Below are 22,280 nucleotides of genomic sequence, written 5' to 3'. Positions count from 1 at the left end.
TGAATGGTGTGTGGTTTTCCTTCGAAGCTCCAAGCACTGTTGCCAAAGAGGAAGCCACACACTGCCATGACACAGAGCTGGATTTAAATCAGCAGAAAACTCTCTTGAAATAAGGTTCAAACAAACCAGGCGACAGGGAGAAAGAGAAAATGAATATAAAGTAATAGTAGTTTGCCGGCTGACCTGGTAATAAAGGTAAATAGGTCACGGTTGCATGCATGTCACATATGTTATAGTTTATATGTAACATTAATGAGCACCCCCCATGCACATACATACCAGACATACATAAGAGTGCACGTGTGGAGGCAGAATTAGGCAGTCAACCATGCACATGCACGCGCACACACACATGCACACGCTTGAGGGGTCTGTGTGGTAATGATTGTGAGCAGCTCTCGAGTGTAAGTGACGGTGGATGTGCGTCAAGTGGAGGAGGATTGCAAGAGAAAATGTAGGCCAATCATTCTGCTTAACTGCTTTTATGCTGAAAAGGCCAAAACAAAAAGGGGTCCAATAAAATGCAAACAGTCTTCGTCTTACAGCGCCTGCTACAACTGCAAAACGCCTCCACCTTCTTTTATCTTCAATCTGTCGTCACTGAACGTTACTATTAGTCCTTTAAAGGATGTGGCTACTTCACTGTCCCTGTTTTCTACTTATTGCCAACTCTCTCAGTGTCTACACTACACAACGGTATACACACAGCCCTGGCCTGTCAACTGTTGCCTGGATACAGCATGTTAAAAAATCACTTTACCATCTCCCCAGAGGAGGAAGGAGAAAGTGCTTCTAATGGAACAGAGCAGAAGAGAAAGAAAATACAGTGGGGAGAGGGGCAAGAGGATGAAGGTGGTGCATAATTGAGGGGGATTTGGGGATTTAGAAATATTCAGTTCAAGCCGCAAAATGACCAACACTGTTAAGATTACTTACATACATGTATTGACCAAATGTCAAGTCTATTTCTCTGTATCAACGATGCATATTGGTACTGAATTAACCAGCCATAACAACCACAAGACAATATGGCGAGTCAAAAGAATGCAATAGAGCTGGAGTTTAAGTGCACACTGGGAAATGAAACTTGCTCAGACAGACTTACCGGAACAACCACATCATCATAGAAGCTCCAGGCCAGCGCCCACCGCATCGTCCGTCCCTGGCAGAACTCTGTGTGCGTCACTTTAGGTACCTGAGAAAAAAAGAAAATGGTTGCTGGTCTCTACATGTTTTAACTTTTATGAGAGCATCTCTCTCTCTCTCTCTCTCTCTCTCTCTCTCTCTCCCTCCCTCCCTCCCTGCACACCAAACTCCAGCGGATCTTCTAAGAACGGTGACGCCGTTATCAACCAAATATTGATTCGTCAGTAGGCGGTGCATTTACACGGGTTGATCTCTAATCAATTCTTAGATGCATCGAGATTCTCTTTAGAACAATTTAACGCTCGATTTTGATAAGCTTACGCATGGAATGACTACAAGATAAAAAACCCAATAGACCAAACATTTCATTAAAAATTGTGTGGGATGAATATTGTATATGTCAAAATCTAACAAACTCTTACAATTGTATATTAAAATTGTTGCATCAAGATGCATCTAGAGTGTCAAGACTGCTTCAGAAAAAACGAAGAGGAGGGTCACTAAGATAAAGGTCAGAGGTCAAACAGCTCTGTATTTAAGACATTCAAAAATTAAATAAAACAGACATGATGAGACACTGGAGAGACAGTGGAGTAATGAGTGATTAAAGCATTAGCATATTAACTAGGCCTAGGTTTCTGTTTACACACGCTTTAAAAAAGAGGCACCCGTCTAGTCTCTGGGTGTCAGCCAAGGCTGCACTCACTCTGATGAGCAGCAGCACCCTAAAACCTCTGGAGGAGCTTTGAGGAATGTCAGGTGGAGTTTTATTTGTGAGCGAAGTGACTGGCACAGGACCAGAGAGGCTTGAAGCAGTCAGGAGTCATGTGCTAAGCTATTGACACACATGCATGCTAGCTAAAAAATGCTGTGTGATTCAGTCACGCACCTCTAACAGAAATCAGCTCCTTCACGGCTCGTTTGTGACACTGCTTAGTGGGCATATGAGAAAGAGCTGATTCATTTAATTTATCTTGGTTTCTGCTGCTTTGACAGCAAGGATCATCAGATTCCACTGTCAATACAAAGTCCCAGAAGAGATTTGTGGTTTGAGAGGGGAGCCAAACATTGTTTTAACAAGCCATTATCAAACCCTGCACAGAAGGTGCGCTTTTCTGCAATTACGTAGCAAGATCTAAAGCTGTGGATGCTTTGTAAGTCATTGATTGCAGAGGATACAGATGTATTTGTGTGTTTGCCTTGGTTGGTACTCACCCCTTGCTTCCTCAGCTCCTCTTTCAAAGGAGCCAAGCTACATTTCTTCCCCAACATGCAGCTGTACCACCTGCAGAAAGAAGAATCCATATTATCCAGCTGTGTGACGCTGTGATCAAATGATCCAAGGTGAGGTTTGGGGAGCAACACAAATACAAAAAGTAAAACATGAAACATTAAAAACGTGTGCAGGGGGTTGTGTGTGTGTGTGAGTGCGGTGTCCTGTATAAGTCATCCCATGGTGTGAGTCTGATCAATAATCTCTGCTGTGCAATAAGGAGGTGTTGGTCTTGATCAATAAGCAGTAGAGTCCAGCTGGGGACGATAGAGTGAAGATAAACACATGAGGAAGTCAGAGTGGAAGGAAGGAATTTTCCCAAACCTTCAGGGTTTGTATGGTTTTCACTAGGGTTGGGTACTGAACCCTGTACTTTGACCGGTACCGACTGAATGATGTTGGTATTACAAGGTATTGGTTCACGTGAAATCAAACGGTGCCAAATTTTGGTACCTGAAAACGCAAGCTTATCTGTCCTCTCTGCATGTTGACAGAGAGCGGAACTCGACACACACACACACACACACACACACACACACACACACACACACACACACACACACACACACACACACACACACACACACACACACACACACACACACACACACACACACACACACACACAGAGCAAACTACGTCAGCTCTGCAGTTTTGTTGAAGACACAGTAATTCACAGCAATGCCGGCAAAGTGGTTACAGTTTTTCAAAACTTCACGCAAACACCATTTGCCTCGCGTGACTATTCACGTTACACTTCCTGTGAGACAAGTGGAAACAGTGGTTTCTATGCCCTGGGGAGTGACTGACAGGCTGAGGTTGTAAGGCAAGGCAACTTCATGTCTACAGCACCTTTCAGCAACAAGCCAATTCAAAGTGCTTCACATGAAACATTAAAGAGCAATTAAAAGCGGTCATGATGAAAATAAAACAGGCTAAAAAAAAAGAATAATACACAATTACAACAATAAAAGTTGACTAATTATTCAATCTAATAGGTTGTATGGACGAGTTTGGGAGAGAGGGACGGGTTTCATTTTTATTTAATTTCTATCAGTTTAAAATATCCTAAATAAATAACAATGTTTTATGCAAATTGCATAAATAGGTTTGAATTATTTATTAACCTTTTTTGTAATTACAGAGGGAAAGTAACGAAAAAGGTACTGGGTACCAAATTTCAGGTACAAGTTGAAGCAAATTATCTGGTCTGGATTTAAAGGGACAGTTCACCTTCGAATCAAAACCTAAGTCCTTATAAAACCATAATTCTAAATATAAAAAGGTACTAAGTTACAGTCACACCCAACGACTGTAGAAGAAATCTCATTTTAAAATAGTTCTGATTTGAATGATTTGTAATCAGGTTAGGGAGGTATGAAGATGCCCAGAAGGGGTGAAGGGGAGGAGGAGAGCAACATGTCAGCCTCAGTTGACACAATGAAATATGGAACACCTCTGATATTCACAGATGGTCCCCACTTTTCGACACAGCGGGGGGAAACACCCAGAGCAGCTCTCTGGCTTCCCTCCTCCACCATCGGCTTTTCAAACATCCCAGAGTGTGCAGCTGCATCAGCATCCATTTTCTCTATTCACATGATGAAGCACTTATGATTACAATCTTATTAGCTGAGAAGCTAATTTTCATATCAAAGGCATAATAAATTAGGATTATTACTTCATTTCTAACTAGGGTTTTGGATCTGTGTTATACTGGTAGCTAAGGTGGCTTGCCCTTACACTTCATTGGAAGGAATAGAAAAATAAGAGTGGCGGGGTGGTGAGGGCATCTCAAAGGACCAATCTTTGAAGCTTGCAATGTTTCCATGGACACCTGGTGGCTCTGGTGTCCCAGCATGCATTTGGAAGTGACAGCCGGCTCCGGTTGGTTTGGCCTGATCCTCAAAACTGTTAAATAAGTCTGCATTTGTTGTCACTTCCTTTCTTAATGACACAACTGTAACATAGATTCACAAAGAAGCAAGCAGGTGTTAAGATTGGGTCCCTCTTAGGGCCGCTCATCTTTCCAGTGACGTGACAACTACACACACACACACACACACACACACACACCAAACACACACACACACACACACACACACACACAACACACACACACACACACACACACAACACCCCACACACACCCACACACACACACACACACCACACAACACACACACACACCACACAGCGTGGCATGTCTAATCAGCTTTAATAGCACCAGTCTGTAGCTCCCTCTATCCGTGTTTTTCACTCTGCTGCCCCGGTGACAGCCCTGGAAACAGGGCACGGTAAAGTGACGGTCGTTGGAGACACCACAACCCACCCACCAAACACAGCTGTTCCCAGCGGGCTCCTAGATACAGTACAGGGTGAGCTTGTGCCAGAATCATTAAACCAAGTGTGACAGCCCCATTAATGTGCAGCGACCCATCTGCACAGCTCACCTCTTGGTGTCTCCCCTTTACTAGTGCTCTCAGCGACCATTTGAACCACTCGAATCCTCTCCAAAGAGAACAAAACTGCAGCGCTCTTGTTCATCCATCTGCCACTTCAGATATGTGGCTGTGTAACCCTGAATACTAACAGTTTTTGTGATTGGGCACTTTAAATCTGGTTTACATTTGCTTTTCCACACACAACAAATACACCTGCATCTATGGGAAGAAATCATGTTTGAGTCACATTTGATTTTGCAGGTCAAAGTCTTGCTCCTTATCTCACCGCAAGCGTTTCTTGAGCTGCAGGCTGTCATGAATGATCTGCTTGACAAACTCCAGTTCCCCGCCCTCCGCCATGATCTCCGTCACCCCTCCTGTGTTCACTGAACTTGGAGGAGCTCGCCGTGAGTTCCTGGAGTTTACGCCCTGGAGAGAGCAACAAGACAGACAGAGATTAAGATGAAATCCTATTAGAAGCCTGTTACTATCGTGTAAACAAACACACTGAATAAGAGCAGTGTTTACTCTCAATGAGCCAAATGCTTGTGTCCAACAAAATCTATCCATTTTGACTTTAAATGTTCAGGACATCAGTAAAACGTTGAAGTTCAAGGCAGGGAAACGCTCACCTTTGCTTCAAGCTGGTTGGCAAAAAAAGGAGGGTTGCACATGCAGAAGTCGTATACTATTTCTGTCTCTTCCTTTAAGGCGTCCATCAGTAAAGTCTTTTGAGGGACTTTAACAACTAGGAAAGTGCAAACACACTGAAGTGAAGCAGGGATTTGTAAGTTCAATGTTTTAGTTAATCATGACATGACTCTTGGAAAACAAACCAAGGCAAAACACCTCCAAACAATGTGTAAAGTTGACAATCATGACAGACTAAGACTGTGGACTTTTTGATCGCACTGGGTAATTGAAAGGTTTGCTGACCAAAGACTATGGCAAAAACTCTGACAGTGTCTAAAAAGTTAGATGACATTTTCACTACATGACAGCTGCTACAGCCTTCCTTGGTCTGGTATGACCAATAGCTTATGGAGGCTAATGTTAGATAGCAAACAATAGATTATATATGTTTTAATGTTACTTTACATTTTGGCAATCACCATTATCCCATAGAGCCCGATACGAATATTTGGTTATTTAAAAATCCAATATGGCTATATATATTATATATAATATATCTATAATATATATATATTAAATCCATAAACGCGTTGCAAAAACAAATTTCCCTAACATTCGTTATTTGTAGTTATTTATGAGTTCTCACTAAAATAATATGATAATTTGTTTGGAACATCAAAATATATTAAAGTTCTGATAAATAAAATGTATAATAATACAAACTGAAGATATGAAACTTAAAGTCCTTTTTACAAAAACACATTAACAGAAAAAAAAAAATCTGTGTTGCCAAAAAGGACGTTGTAGAGCGCCCTCTGGTGGACAAACAAACTATGCAACGCCAACGCTCATAACATGGTTGACAGTGCGTTTTTATTTTTTAAATATTCATTTATCAGAATCATTTATTTGTCATTATAAATGATTCTGATGAATGATATATCGGTCGGGCTCTATTATCCCATAATGTGTTACTTGGAGCCACAGTTCTGCCAAAGTTGCAAAATCATATAAACACACTAGGTGAACCAATATACAAACACTACACTGAAAGACCGGTTTCAATGCAGCGGTCTAATGTCTTGGGATGCATGCATCAGGATGACTTGACTACATTTACCTTTAATGAGGTCAGACAGGTTGTTCTGCTCCACGTTTTTTGTAGCGTAGTCAAAACAGATGTTGTCCACTTCTGTGGCCAGAAAGTACCAGCTGTTCATTGTGGCGCCGAGTAAGGGGTAGATACAAGACGCACCAGTGCCTGAGGACACACACACATTTTTGCCAGCTTGAGAATGTGTGTGTTCATTAGGATGATGAATGGTTATGCGTTTCATTGGACAAAATGGAAATATGTTGTATAAAGTAAATGGCAAAGGGACAATAAATGTCAGTTCCAGCAGCAGTTATTAAATCACCCACATATGACAACAACAACTGCAACCGCATAATTCAGTGCAGGCTCAGATAAAAGTGGCACCAGTTAGTGAAGGAAACACTCAGTGGTGATCAATCAGGGAACCGACAGCCTTAATCTGCTCACAGAAAGGTTCAGGGTCACCAATCGGTGACCTGAGGACACACTCTCTCTCTCACTCTCACTCTCTCACTCTCTCACTCTCTCTCTCTCTCTCTCTCTCTCTGACTGACAGAACGGCAAACATGCTGTGACATGTGGATGGGGATTTGGCTGATGAATGCTGGGAACACTGGGAATGACTGGGCTCATGTATACCAGCTGGAAGCACCAACTGACATTTTGTGTGCTGCTCGGAGCCGACGGAAGCCCCATCCAGAATAAACAAGAACAGTGGTCCCAAATGCTAATTGACTGGGGGGCACATGTTACATGAAAAGTAAACTTGGTTTATTGGGAGCATCCTCGCCATGTTAATCAAAGTGAAACCTATTGCACACACAAAATATGTGAAGCAAATGACATTAATAGTGGTGGTGGTACCAATGTCGATGCCCCTGCGTGGTTGTTTCTGGCCGTCGATGAGGTCCTCCACCCAGTGGATGTAGTTGAGGCGGAGGGGGACGGTGGGTATGAGGCGTTCCAGAGGGATCTCGATGGTCAAACCAAAGTCCTCCTTCAGTAAGGTGCAGGTCAGCGCTCGCACCGCCTCTGGCTCTTTGAAATTCACACTGGAGAAACAAACATTCAAGCATTTTGTTTGTTTGTTAAAGGAAGGGTTTGTAAAAACAAAACAAAAAACAGCCCAACATGTTTAAATGTATTTTAAATTTAAATTAAGCTAAGATGGCTTTATAAGAAATTTAAAATAATTTCCAGACCTAGAGATTGAAGTTTAGAACAGACAGTTAGGGTTATAATTCTACTGTTCACCTCTGTTTTCTCCTCAAAATAAGTTTGGTTAACGTGAAACTGAAGGTCATTATTACTGATAGAAATGGTGACCCACGCTACAAGAATAAAACCAATGTTGTATGAAACCAGAACTGCCCTGTTAGGAGGCTGATTTCCAATTAGTGGGTTGCTGATCCTCTTGTTTTATCAATGAGGTGACCTGACAGCAATTTACCAAACTGCTCTTAATACTGCACTTCATTAACCCTCTGCTCCTCCAGCCCGCAGTAGCACTCTGCACTGAGCCTCATTACGCCACACACACACACACACACACACCCACCCCCACACAGGACAATAGGGACATAAGCAGCCCATATATTCACAATCCCCTGCTAATGAAAATGAAATTCATATTTTCAACATTGCAAAGACCTCCCACTTTTTACTCCCAATTCTCAGTCAAACTCGTTCAGCTCTACCGTCTTTTCCTCTCGACATGTTTAATGGTTTCAGCTGTCACACAAGCGGGCACAAGTGTGGCAGACAGAACGAGTGGGTGAGATAGGTGTAATTAAAGCTTCTCTGAGCACTTTCGCACCTTGGCAGATGTAATTAGACACATCCTGGCGATGGCAGCGTCTGGCACCTCACCAGTTTGGTGTGAGCAAAAAAAGAAAAAAAAGAAAAGTACTGCTAGTAGAGATGGAAAAATAAATCTGGGTTCTAAAAAAAGCCAAACACTGATGTTGTTTTTATTTCTTTTCACAAATCAATTATACGTGAAGAGCTGAAATGTTTTGATCGCCTAGTATTCAGCTTCTCTTCGGTAGAATTTCACAACAAATTAAAGTGCATCCCAATTTCCATTGTTTTCTTTTCATCTAGGCCGATTTGATGCCCAGAATGCCTCCAACAATTAGTTGTAAGCAGGTGTTTAGAATGATCAGTCCTCAGCTACCAGCGAGACATAAAAATACTATCCAGGAAGTCAAGTTTAAGTATGAGATCCAAGAGTTTCAAGATTTACAAGAAGCTAAAATGCTGCACCAGTTTATAATATAACGACTTACTCTGTGAAGTTATCACTGTGGCAATCATTTAATTATTCTTCTTGAAGATCACAATGCAATGAAACTGGAATGTGCACTCTCACATTTCATTCACATGATTTGCTGAGCAACACTGCAATTTCTTGCCAAAGCCCTTTGTTTACAGCACCCCCACTGTAGGACCGAAGTTGGTCTGAGCACCATTAAAGCACAATTAAGATCTGAAATGGTAATGGATATTACAAATTACATATAGTGCATATACTTAAACATATTTTGTTTTATCAAGTTATCACAAACTAATGTAATCAATACAGAAGTGTAGAAATACTGGACAAAATTAGTTGGGTTTATATTAACATGTGTGGTAGTTTTTGTTTTCCATGTTTTTTTTTTAACACCTATGCAAGTCAGGACTCGACTGGGTAAACCTCTGTCGGCAATTTGATTTCGCCCTTCAGCTCGGTCTGGAAACCTGCACGTTTAATTCTCCTGCTTCAGTAAACAATTTTGCAGGAACCAATCACAAACTGTCTTATCTACCTGGCGCTATTGGTGGGTTTAACATGACGACGATAGAGATGCGACCAAGCAGCTCCTTGTTTACATTCAACATAGCGGCCACCAAACGGCACCGAAGCGCAGCAACCTGTCACTTCTACGTCACCCAGGTCGTTGGTCTGATTGGCGGAAGGACTATCCAATAGCAGACTCATTTCAACTATGCCCTTGGTCACGCCTCTTGTGTAGTGAAAATACATAGCAGACTCCTCAGACCAATGCTTAATCTCAAATCTACTGAGCTTGGCTTGGTCTGGGGATAGCCAGACTAGGTCAGGACAGGGCGGGGATTTTCCCTGTTCCTTTATAAAGTAAACAGAAGTTAGTGTGTTGTACTTCGGTCCTATTGCATGTTTTTTTTGGCAATGTATCAAATTATTCCTTAGTCTGGACAAACTGAAGTTAACTACAGCTGTGGAAGCAACACAATACAGGTGAGGAGCCTCGCTTGAGGCGCTGATAGTGGGCCACAATGTCAATGGCTGGGAATCTATGTTGCATGCCATTCTCCATCTCTCTCCCCCCCCTCATTTTGTATAATCTCTCTGCCGGCTGCATAATAAAAGGCATAAAAGGCCCTAATGATATTTATAAAAAAGAAATCCTAAGTGATACTGCGTGCAAGACCATGGAGAAACCTGCATCACTGCTGAGGTGACTCTGGTCACTTAACTCCGCATCTTCATTCAGGAGTGATAACAAAGACAAATGACCCTCCAGGTATGAGAGACAGGTACAAATGGGAAGAGAGTTACCTGTAGAGTCTGACATCAATCTTACACTGTGTCTCTTCACGTAATGAACATACTAGGTTAATGGTCCAGTTTAATCAGCGGTGTGACCTCCTTGAGGAAAGCTAACACCTGGCTCTCCATTGAGGATGCGCTACACATTTTCAAAAGACGAACCAGTAAAGACATTTTCACTTTTAAAAATGGCCTGAACTTAGGGGGGAAATCGAGCTAATGAGGGAGAAGTGATACATCAGCAAAAAGTGCACTCGTCCCCAAAAAAGAAAAGAAAATTAAAGCCTGCCTCTCTCAGATACTCTGCCCTCTTTCATTTCTCCTCTGAGGCATCATTAGATAAGGATCAATATTCAGAGAGGGAGCCTGCAAGGCCAGCCCTCTATTTTTAGCCCTGATGAGTATGTGTGTGTGTGCAATGCAGACCGATCACTCCCATCAGCTCTGCGAATGCCTTGTCTCCATAGCAACCCCACCTACTGAACAGATGAGGAGAGCACGCAAATCCGGCCACGCTGGAGCAATGGCTGATGGCAGACGGAGCGTGAGCGTGCCCGCGATTCACGTCTGTGCTGCCACGCAGGTGGACTGCTGCGTGCTTACGACATTAATGTGGCCGACGGGACACAGTGTGGGACAAACCTGGATGAAAAAGTTGTCTGATGACACTAAATATACTGTGCTGTCTGATGATAAGACGAGTGTTGGGGGGGTGGGAGCAGGAATCAGTTATAACTCAAAACTCGACTCTAGTTTATGTCCAAGTAAAACAGCAAAACCAGGTAAAGGAAGCAGAGTGAGACAAAGGTGAAAGAGAGATTTAAGTGCTGAGAAGAAGAAACGTATTTGTTTCAGAGGGATGAAGAGGAAGACATCATTAGACCAAAGGGGAGTTTACTGCTGAGACAAACCGCTCGTTCTCACCTCCACGCTACATGATCAGCATGAAAGCACACACACACACACACACACACACACACATTCTGTCCACAGAGAGGTGACCTTCAAGGTATATCCTCCTCACTCTGAAAAAAAAGGTGCTGATTTGCTGCATCTTCTTCCCTTGTCAGGTTTTTCCTGTTTGAGTCCTCACAAACGCAGAAATGAGTGCATCACTCAACATAAAATTACTTTAAATATCTCTGAGCTCATTTAGTGATTTTTTTTGTGCAATTCTGCAGATACAGTGGATATAAAAAGTCTACACACCTCTGTTAAAATGCCAGGTTTTTGTGATGTAAAAAAAAAGTAGACAAAAATAAATCATGTCAGACCTTTTTCCACTTTTAATGTGACCTATAATGTAAACAATTCAATTGAAAAACAAACTGAAATCTTCGTGGTTAAAAATTAAAAAATAACCTGTGTGCACACCCTCTTAAAACTGGGGATGTGGCTGTGTTCAGAATTAACCAATCACATTCAAACTCATGTTAAATAGAAGTCATTACACACATCACTTAAAGTGACTGATTAATTACAAATACAGTTCAGCTGTTCCAATAGGATTTTCCTGACATTCTCTTAGTTGCATCTCAGAGCTAATTGCTGAAAGATATCAGTCAGGAGAAGGGTACAAAAGAATTTCCAAAGCATTAAATGTATCATGGAACACAGTGAAGAAAATATGGCGCAACAGAGACATTACCAAGAACTGGACGTCCCTCCAAAATTGATGAAAAGACAAGAAGAAAACTGCTCAGGGAGGCTTCCAAGAGCCCTACAGCAACAATAAAGGAGCTACAAGAATTTCTGGTGAGTACTGGCTATGTGCTACATGTGATAACCATCTCCCGTATTCTTCATACGAATGGGCTTTTGGGTAGGGTGGCAAGACGGAAGCCTTTTATTACAAAGAAAAACATCCAAGCCCGGCTGAAGTTTGAAAAAAACAAACATCAAGTCTCCCAAAAGCATGTAGGAATATGTGTTCTTATTCATAGCATTTGTTCAGATGTCTCACTATGGGATACACCTCCTACGTATTCCTCGGAAGCATTTCTCTCATTACGTCAATCCTGATTGGCTGGTGATCGAGTGTCTGCGTCACGTGGGTCCATCCCCCTTTAAATGGCTTACGCTACAACGCGGACACCATTCTGCCGTCAGACCAGGAGTATGTGACGCAAACGCACATCCGCATACAACATCTGACCAATCTGGGTTTTATAATAAACACAGAGAAGAGTGTGTTTTCCCCAGTGCAAAATATAATATTTCTGGGGCCATCTCTGGACTCTGTCGGCGGAGAGGGTGAAGGTTATCAGGGCTTGTCTCGCGCATTTTCAACTACGCGGGTTTGTTGATTTCAGGTTATGTCTGAGGTTACTGGGACTGATGGCAGCGGCTATTCTGGTGATCCCACTTTATGAGGGATTTCCAGTGTTGGGTGGCTTCCCTCAGAGTGGATCCTGTGTGTCATGGCGCACGGAGGGTAACGGTCCCTGTGGAATGCGCGGAAGGCGCTAAAAGTGTACCTGGCTGCCATTACAGCTTGTCATGTGGGGTTTGAGGGTAAAACAGCTAGACAACACCCTTTGGTTTGCCGTTTTATGAAAAGTGCACGTCGGCTGCTCCCTGTTTCTAAGCCGTTGGCTCCCCCATAGGACCTGGCAGTGGTGTTGGATGGGCTTGCTAGCCGCCCTTTTGAACCACTGGAGGAGGTCGACCTGAAGCATCGGTCTTTGAAGACCGTGCTGCTGCTGGCCTTGGCGTCTGCAAAACGGGTTGGCGACATTCATGCGCTCTCTGTGCATCCATCATGCACTCAGTTTGCCCCGGGGCGTGTCAGGGTGCTATTGAAGCCTAATCCTGCCTTTGTGCCCAAGGGGGTTGGCTCATGCCCTCCCATTGACCTTTTGGCCCTCTCTTCCTCACAGGAACGGCGGTTGCATGCGCTGTGTCCAGTTCGTGCTCTGCATATTTGCATGGACAGGACTACGGGTTTTTAGTCACCAGCTATTTGTATCCTGGGCTAGCTCCCACAGAGACAAGTCTGTGACAAAGCAACGGCTCTCTCATTGGGTTGTGGAATCTATTACTCTGGCCTACACTTGTCAGGGTTTGCTGGCGCCGCAGAGCCTGCGTGCTCACTCAACTCGCGGCCTTGCTGCATCCTGGGCCTTATTTAGAGGCGTTTTAATCCAGGACATTTGTGCACCTAAATAGAGATAAATGCTTCTGAGGAATACACAATACAATTTTTTTTACATCACAAAAACCTGCCATTTTTACAGTGGTGTGTAGCCTTTTTATATCCACTGTATTATGATGATGCAAACAATGGCTAGTTGGGATCTACACCTTATTACGTAGGACACTAGGTGCATTTGTGCACAAGTATTGAAACAAAAAGACAAGTGAAAGAGTAGAGAAAATAGAGCATTAAAAGTCTCCATTTATCCTGTCATTTTCAACAACAAATGATAAGCTTACGTTAAGTGATAAAAGACAGACAGAAGTAATACTTTTTTTTTTTCTTGCGTTTAGGTTTTGCCGTGAAGTTTACTCATCAGCCGACAATCCATTAGCCAATCACTTGAGTTTTTGTAATGGGATCCGATTATATCAGCTCAAGAACGCTTGTTTACAGTAACTCTGTGGCCAGGACACAACCCAAATTATGATAATTAAATAACTGGTTTTCAGACAAATGATTTGGGGTATGGTAATGGTTGGGCCAGGGAAATGAAGGTAAAGCACAGAAGTCACACAACTGATGGCGGCCTCTTCATAGCAAATTCAGTAAGTGAAATATGTTTTAAAAAAGAATGACCTACGTAAGGAGGTAAAATTGCCTTAACTCTCCCATCAGATATTAAAAAATATCTGCATGGTATAATAACTGCTGGGCTTTCCAGTGCAGCTGATCAGCAATTGTTTAACATTCATCAATTTATAATGTGGCATCAGAGGTCATAATTACTCATCCACATCTCCCCTATTGCCAAGAACACGTTAAATAATATATCGCGAAACTAAACTGGTGTGAAAATTGAACATTTCATTATTGCAGAACTGAAAATCCGCAGATGATCGGCTCCCAGCCCATAAAAAATATGACTACCAAATTAAATGTCACCCAGGCTGTTGCATTTTTAATACCCATTCATGCTCCTAATCCCACCCTTATAACCGTCGGCACTGAGCCACCCGTCTCCTTCCCAAAAAACTGAAACAAACCAACATTCCTACTTTATTTTATCTCTTCCTCACTTCAATTCCAATCACATCCCACATATTTCTTCTCCCGCTGCCTCTGGTCTGGTCCCACCGCTATCAGTCCTCCCCACTGATGATCCCTAAATGAAGGGCGACGTATCTCCCCTGCGGATTGAGTGAGTGTCTCCCCAAGATTACTCTCATCCCTAACTTACTGCTTAACTACTTTAAAAACCCAGTAGATGAATTCATTTGGAAATACAAAACCACATTAATCCCTCCACTGACGAAATGACAGACTGACTGGAAAGAAGAGCCAAATTTCTGCAGACGGCTAACCAGAGCTGGTACCACACATGAAGGGGGACACAAATCCTGGACATCCGTTTATGCAGCAGGCAAAGATAACAAACTGGCAACTGACTCCAGCCTAAGTTGAGGTCTTATTATTGTGCAATATACTACTGAAGCTATTTGTTTAAAGAATACACAGACTTCTTTTTAGGTGCTGGACATAAAAAAAAATGTTTAAATCAAGAATGCTTACAACACATCTTAAAGACTTACTGCCAATAAACATTTTTTAGCCAAGGTACCGGCATGGCTCAAGGGTTGTCAGTCCACCACTTGTTTTTTTTTTTCTTTTTTGGGGCACTTTTAGGCCTTTATTGATGGGACAGCTGAAGACATAAAAGGTGAGAGAGAGGGGAATGTCAGAGTCAAACCTGCAGCCGCTGCGTCAAGAAATAAACCTCTATGTATGGGCACTTGCTCTACCAACTGAGCTATCCGGGCGTCCATCAGTCCCCCACTTTGATCCAGACTGAAATATCTCAACAACTGTAAGATGGATTTTCATGACATTTTGTAGAGACATGTATGTCCCCGTCAGGATGAATTATAATAACGTGGGTGATCCCCTGACTTTCACCTAGCGCTACCATCAGGTCAAAATTACAATGCATCCAATACTTTGGTTTATGACTAAACAGCTGCAAAACTAACAGTATTCCCATCAGCTTTAGCTGTATTTTGTGTTTAGAGCCAATTATAAAATGTTAACATGCTAAACTAAGATGGCCAGTATGATAAACACCATACTTGCTAAACATCATCATAGCATTATCATTTCGAGCATCATGTTAGTATGCTGATGGTAGCCTCACAGAGATGCTTGCATCGCTGAGGACTATTAGTCTTGCTCTTGGATAAATGACTTAAAATGATTAATCAAAATTGTTTGTCAATCAACTAATCTACTAATGGTTTTACCACCAAATATTGTTCATTAAAAGTAGATCATAAAGTCTGTTTTACTGCTAGAAACCAACAAATTTCTTTTTCATTTCACATTTTTGGTTGTATAAAAAAAAAGAAATTGACATAATTGTCTAGTTGTCTAATTCCCTAATTGTCTAAATTTCCCCACTGGATGTCCAGCCCTCACACTACCAGCCTATTGTTTGTTGTCTGTCTGTTGGTGAGCCACAGACACACTACAAAGTGATAATTAACACCTGTCACAGAAGGACATCCATTCAAGATTTACAGCGTGCCTACGCACGCACACGCTCGGCCCGCCATGAGATGATTGACTGGCCACCTCAGCCCACACCAATATGTTCACATTCACACACAGATGTTCAGGCTCGCTACAGTGACACCGTGTTGGCCTTCATCTGCATAACAGACACTAACAAGTGATTTCCTTACTGAGCAGACGTGATATAGGTTTCATAAAACAAAAACCAAGAGGGAGGAGAGTGTCTCTGTCCTGACAGATGAAGAGCACACCTCAAATACAAGTCCCACAATAACTGTCAGCTCTTACATTCATTGGGAGTTCATTGCTTTGTTTTGATGGACATTTGTATCAATTGAGAAGAATTCAAAAATAAATTAATCTAAATATATAAAATGACAAGCTGCCATGTCTTGGTAAAAAAAGACTAGAACCAATTCAAGATAAATCGTGAAATGCTAGTCTGGCTGTTTTTTTACTGAAATAAATAAGACTGAGGAAAACGCCCCGGACGGCAGAAGAGGCAAAAGTAATTTGACAAGACCAAATACAGCTTGGCTTGCATTACAACTGCACATTTGATAGGCTTTTATGGGGTTTTGTGCTCAGGATGGCGTTCATTTTTTTTCTTCTTCAAAAATGCATATATGTTGGTAATAACACGTGTCATCTATTAGATTAGCACAAACATTTTTGATTTACTTCATTTTCAGACAAAAGTTCACACTCACTTATTTCAGAAATAAATGGAAAGGTACAAGTAGCTCTTTGCATGGAAAAAACTCAGAGATCCACTTTAAATTACACACACGTCTTACAGGAGGATCAGGAAGTTCGCCGAACAGTAGGTCATGTAATTATTACTGGGGTGAAGGTGTTTATATAGCCACATATGCCACCTACCTTATATCCAGTCCAAATGGAAGTCCAGTTAAGTGAATGTCCATTTGGACTGGATTTAAGGTAGGCGGTGGTGAAATGGTGAAATGTCATCATAGTGGATTACAGCTTTTATGCAAGGTTGAATTCATGATATAACTGATGACAAGGTATTCATTTTTGTATACGTTTGATGTTTAACATATTTACACAAAAGCGACTCAATTTATTCTTCTCAAAATAAAACTCTTGACTACTGAAGAAATACTGACTGTGATCGCTGGTTATAGTCATACACTGGAGACACTAACTTGCAACAGCAGGTAGCGCAAAGGTGGAAGTAATAACATCCACAATCTCTCAGTAAGAGGGAGCCTGACACACCTGGATTAAATGCAGAGTTTTATTAATTAGTTACACCTGTTCTTTGCCTGCTTTAACACTGCCAACATGTCTATTATCACATCAGAAAATATGCAAAGAAAGATGTCAAACTGTTGACATATTTACAAAATAAAAAACACCTGTGTAACCATCCACCCTATGTGACTCTGTCAAAGGTTTAAAAATCCACCTCATTGACATTTTTTGTTTTAGGAGGGCTTTATTAGTTACAAATGAATGTGGTTCAAGTGTCTTTCCCACAGCAATCATCAGCCTTTGTTCTCCTGCCTGGACTTCTCTCGCACGCACACAGACACACACAGACAGACAGACAGACAGACAGACAGACAGACAGACAGACAGACACAGACAGACAGACACAGACACACCTTACAGAACAGGTTTTGATTGACACACCAAACTATTGTTAAAATTGGGATTTCTGTTTAAATTGTCACTCAAAAGTAGTTTGTACAGTTTCTCTAATAAAAAAAGGGAGCAGCAAACAAACGATGGGGTGAAAAAGAAGAAGAAAAAAAAGGTCTTTTGATGTTGGGTCCATTAATCATTTGTCCAAGCTCCATCCTCCTGCTGTTGCCAGGAGCTGAATGAGCAGTAAAGATCAGACTGAGTCAGCTGGGGCATGAGCAGTGCTAAATGGGATACTCTGGCCAAATGGTGAAATGGTGTTTCTATACACTGCTTCAATACATAGAAAATAAGTACCATAGTGTAATATGATATTCTTAAACATGTCATTCCATAACTAATGGGCATTAATATGCAGTAAATATCAGCATCCCCTCTTCTGGTTTCAGGCTTTCCACAAGATTTTGGAAGCTGGCTGCAGAGAATGAGTGAGGACTGCCACTGGTGCTGGGTGATAATGTGGCGTTCACATTGCATGTGATGGATGGTAGAGAGGGGATAGATAATTAAATTTTGTTTCTACGTGCACGTGTTTATCAAACCAGTGAGAGTTGGTTGTGTAAGCGTTTACAATACAGCACTAAATTACATAACATTGATATAGAGTTTAGTTGACATGAGTTCCCGATACCAGCGCTCTTTTCTTGACTTTGTGCACAAGGGCATGTTGAAACAGGAATGACATAATACACTATCCCCATAGTTTGGACATTTTGCCCACTGAAATCTTCTTAGTGATTCATAAGGGGGGGAGGGCAGGCAGATGCAATGCAACAAACATGTTTCTTCCATTTCATTCAAGCACAAGTTAAGGGAGCTGATTGGATTACATTTCAGTGGAGTTGTACCTCGTACGACTTAATGTGAAAAATAAAACTGACTCACTGAAAATCCAAGATGAGGCGGTCCTAAATTACAAGGACTATACAGTGTATGTGTGTAATAAAAATAAGAAGCCCACAGGGTAACAGAGCTGCTGTGTGACCATACCCACACCCAATTTATTATTTTTTTTTAAACTGATGATATTGGTGAGAGATTTGAGATCAGGGATGGACAAGAAGATGCACTGCAGCAGAGTACTTTGAGAAACTACAAACACACACACACACACACACACACGCGCACCCTCACACACACCTACACCCACACACAGTCAGGTACTTACACAGGTCGTCCAGCGAGGCTGGTGTGCACGTGCTGTTGGAAGTCTGGATATTTGGAGGCCAGGTAAGCAAAGTCTGGTGGTTTGTCTTTGTAGCGGTTACGGGGATGCATGGACTTATTCAGAGCCATGGACACAGCACTGATTTAGGAGGAGGGAAAAGAGACATGAGCATGAACCCGGGTGAACTTACAGCAAGGCACAAACTAAATGTAAAGACAATATAAGACAGGCGCACTGACTGAATCTTGTTTTGGAGCTTAAAGGTGCCCTACCACGTGTATTTTTACTTTGTGGTAATGTCTGAAGTTCTACCATGGACTCTGTAACATTTGTTTTGTAGAAAAAATGCCTTGGTTACCTTGCGGGGCATACATGACATCACCAACTACAGGGGCTGTGATTCATCATCAGGAGACTTCAGTGCGAAGCTGGCAGAGGAGCTGAATTGCTTCTTTGCTCGCTTTGAGTCACCACAACCCGTCCCAGCCCTGCCGACACCTCCACCTGGTTTCTGCACTACCCCATCCCTACCCCCATCCACACCTGGTTCCTGCACCACCCCTCTCACCGTAAAGGAGCACGACGTTGAACGAGTACTCCTAGCAGTGAATCCAAGGAAGGCTGCTGGCCCAGATGGAGTTCCTGGCAAGGTGCTCAGGGCGTGTGCTCACCAGCTCGCCCTCATCTTTGCTAGGATCTTCAACCTCTCCCTGGCCCAGGCAGTCATCCCCCCCTGCCTAAAATCAGCCACTATCATTCCAGTGCCGAAGAAGTCTCCCATCACCAGCCTAAATGATTACCGTCCTGTGGCCCTCACCCCGGTAATCATGAAGTGCTTCGAGAGACTTGTTCTCCAACACATCAAGGACTACCTCCCCCCAGATCTGGACCCCTATCAGTTTGCCTACCGCACAAACAGATCCACAGAGGATGCCATCGCCGTAGCTCTCCACTCTGCACTGAGCCACCTGGAGCAGCAGCAGAGCTACGTCCGGATGCTCTTTGTGGATTACAGCTCCGCCTTTAACACAATCATCCCGGACATTCTCATATCCAAACTAGTCCCTCTAGGCCTCCCCCCTCTCACTTGTGCCTGGATAAAGGACTTTCTCACCAATCGGCGCAGACGGTGAGACTGGGCCCCCACCTCTCCTCCACTCGTATGTTGAGTACTGGCTCCCCACAGGGCTGCGTGCTGAGCCCCCTCCTGTACTGCCTCTACACCCACGACTGCAGTCCACCCACAACAACAACCTCATCGTCAAGTTTGCTGACGACCACCACAGTGGTCGGACTCACTCAAAGGGAGACGAGGCAGCCTACAGAGAGGAAGTCCTAACTTGGCAGCTTGGTGTTCGGAGAACAACCTGTCTCTGAACACCAAGAAAACCAAGGAGATCATCTCAACTTCAGGAAGAAGAGCACTGACCTAGCCCCCCTGTTACATCAACGGCGAGTGTGTGGAGAGGGTCCACACTTCCGGTTTCTTGGTGTCCTCATCTCAGCTGACATCTCCTGGTCAGCCAACATCACAGCGGTCATCAAGAAGGCCCAGCAGCGACTACACTTCCTGATCAGAGTACGACCTGGACTCCAACTGCTGCTGACCTTCTACCGCTCATCCATCGAGAGCCTGCTGACCTACTGCATCACAGTATGGTACGGCAGCTGCACCGTGGCAGACAGGGAGAGGCTGCAGAGGGTTGTAAGGTCAGCACAGAAGATCACCGGCTGCCCTCTCCCCTCCCTGACGACATCTACACCTCCCGCTGCCTCAGCAGAGCAGAGAACATCATAAAGGACAGCTCCCACCCCGGCTCTGATCTGTTGGACCTTTTGCCCTCAGGAAGGCGCTACAGGGCATCGAGCACGGACCAACAGACTCAAGAACAGTTTCTTCCCGAAGGCCATACACGCCTGAACTCACCCCTGAACTCACATATGCACTGACTCCACTCCACAGCCCCCCCCGGCCCCCGGACTGTCTTCTTCATTCCGTCCGACTGTGCAATATTATTTTTTACTGTTACTGTTATATAATACCTCATAGGACACTGGAATCTGTGCAATTTCATTTCATACAGTCAATATTTAATACAGTAACCTTTCCATTACTGTGCAATATTTCTTTACTTAATATTAGTACTTAATCATTTCATTCCATCACTGTGCATTATTATTTATTGAGTGTTATCACTTACCTATGCTTATTCAAGCTGATTTATATATGTTACTTGACAGTCACTACACTTTATATCTTTGACTTTATATTTTTGATATTTTATACTCTTATATTTATACTGTTATATTCTTATATTTTTTTGTGTCAACACTGAAAGGGATTGCTTAATCTCGTTGCATCAAGTACCGTGTACTTGTGTATAATGACAATAAAGGCATTCTATTCTATTCTATTCTATTCAAACCATTCTAGCGTGGTATAGAAAGCCTGCAGGAAGACTCAGCTTGATTTGTAACAGTTCTCATTAATACTCAACGAGTTGAGCTGCTTGACTCTGATTGGCTAACAGCTAGCCAATGAGAGCCTGGCTATCAGTATCCTTTTCCCCAGTTCAACTGGGCGAGCTCATGAATTGTAATGAGCGCAGGCAACATGACATCAGACTGACCAGCTTTTGTAATCGGCCTGATTTCTCTGCTTATTTCTTTTTAGTGGCTAGAGCTGACAGAGGAGAAAGCAGTTCATTTTCACATTCACCACATAACACAAACACATGTGGACCTAACATATTTCAAAAAATGCAAGTAAAAACAGTTTTGTGTGGCAGAGGACCTTAAGATTGATTTTAAACTAGGGCTGGGCAATATGGAGAAAATCTAATCTCACAATGTTTTTCATCAAATACCTCGATGTCGATAACAAAACAATATTGTAGTGTTGACTATTGGCGCATTTACAAAATGAGATTTTTGATAAATAATCATCAGTAATGTGGAAATAATGACTAAGTGGGTAAAGGTAAATAATAGAACAGTTACAACAGTCCGGTAAGATCAGAAAATGACATCTCTTTACTGTAATGGAGCTTTTAAAACCAGGAAAAGACCACAATATCCAAAATCTAAGACGATATCTAGTCTCATATCACGATATCAATATAATTTCGATGTATTGCCCAGCTCTACTTTGAACCCGCTAACAGAATAACATGTGGTCATCGTTAGCTATTCATTTAGTTTCAAATGGCATTGTTGACTAACCTATATAACTATACATAAGTCATCTATATAACGCTATGCTACTCAACGTGAGCAACTAACTGCGGTTGGTACTGACCAGAGACATATACTATCAAATATTAATATACAGTCTATGGTACTGACAGGGGTTAAAGCAATTGTGAACCTGAAATGCTGCCCTGGAGAAAGTCTGACGTCACACTGCATTGTAAGACTGCACCATGCCTGAGAACTTTAAGCCCTGTGCTGGTGGTAATGGTTGCACTCAATTAAACTGTGTCTTTAACTAACTTCGTATGACATAAATGTGGGGTACTCATTTTAATTATCCAAACTGGAGTCAAAAACTAACGGAAACTAAATAACGTTA

General features: G+C 42.5%; 1 protein-coding gene across 2 annotated transcripts in view; it reads right to left on the bottom strand.

Annotated features, from left to right (window-relative positions):
* Positions 1-22,280, bottom strand: part of mettl16 (methyltransferase 16, N6-methyladenosine) — a 28,725-nt gene that overhangs the window by 6,147 nt on the left and 298 nt on the right. For both annotated transcript variants that reach the window (XM_032507915.1, XM_032507910.1), the window contains exons 2-8: positions 18,710-18,847; positions 7,457-7,644; positions 6,617-6,757; positions 5,496-5,611; positions 5,150-5,292; positions 2,362-2,431; positions 1,106-1,195 (exon numbers count right to left, since the gene is read on the bottom strand). In XM_032507915.1, the coding sequence (XP_032363806.1) occupies positions 1,106-1,195; positions 2,362-2,431; positions 5,150-5,292; positions 5,496-5,611; positions 6,617-6,757; positions 7,457-7,644; positions 18,710-18,837 (876 nt within the window). In that variant the 5' untranslated portion in view covers positions 18,838-18,847. The remainder of the gene's footprint in view (positions 1-1,105; positions 1,196-2,361; positions 2,432-5,149; positions 5,293-5,495; positions 5,612-6,616; positions 6,758-7,456; positions 7,645-18,709; positions 18,848-22,280) is intronic.

This window comes from Etheostoma spectabile, chromosome 3 (genome assembly GCF_008692095.1).
Source record: "Etheostoma spectabile isolate EspeVRDwgs_2016 chromosome 3, UIUC_Espe_1.0, whole genome shotgun sequence".
Taxonomy (NCBI): domain Eukaryota; kingdom Metazoa; phylum Chordata; class Actinopteri; order Perciformes; family Percidae; genus Etheostoma; species Etheostoma spectabile.
This window is presented reverse-complemented; position numbering and strand designations above follow the sequence as displayed.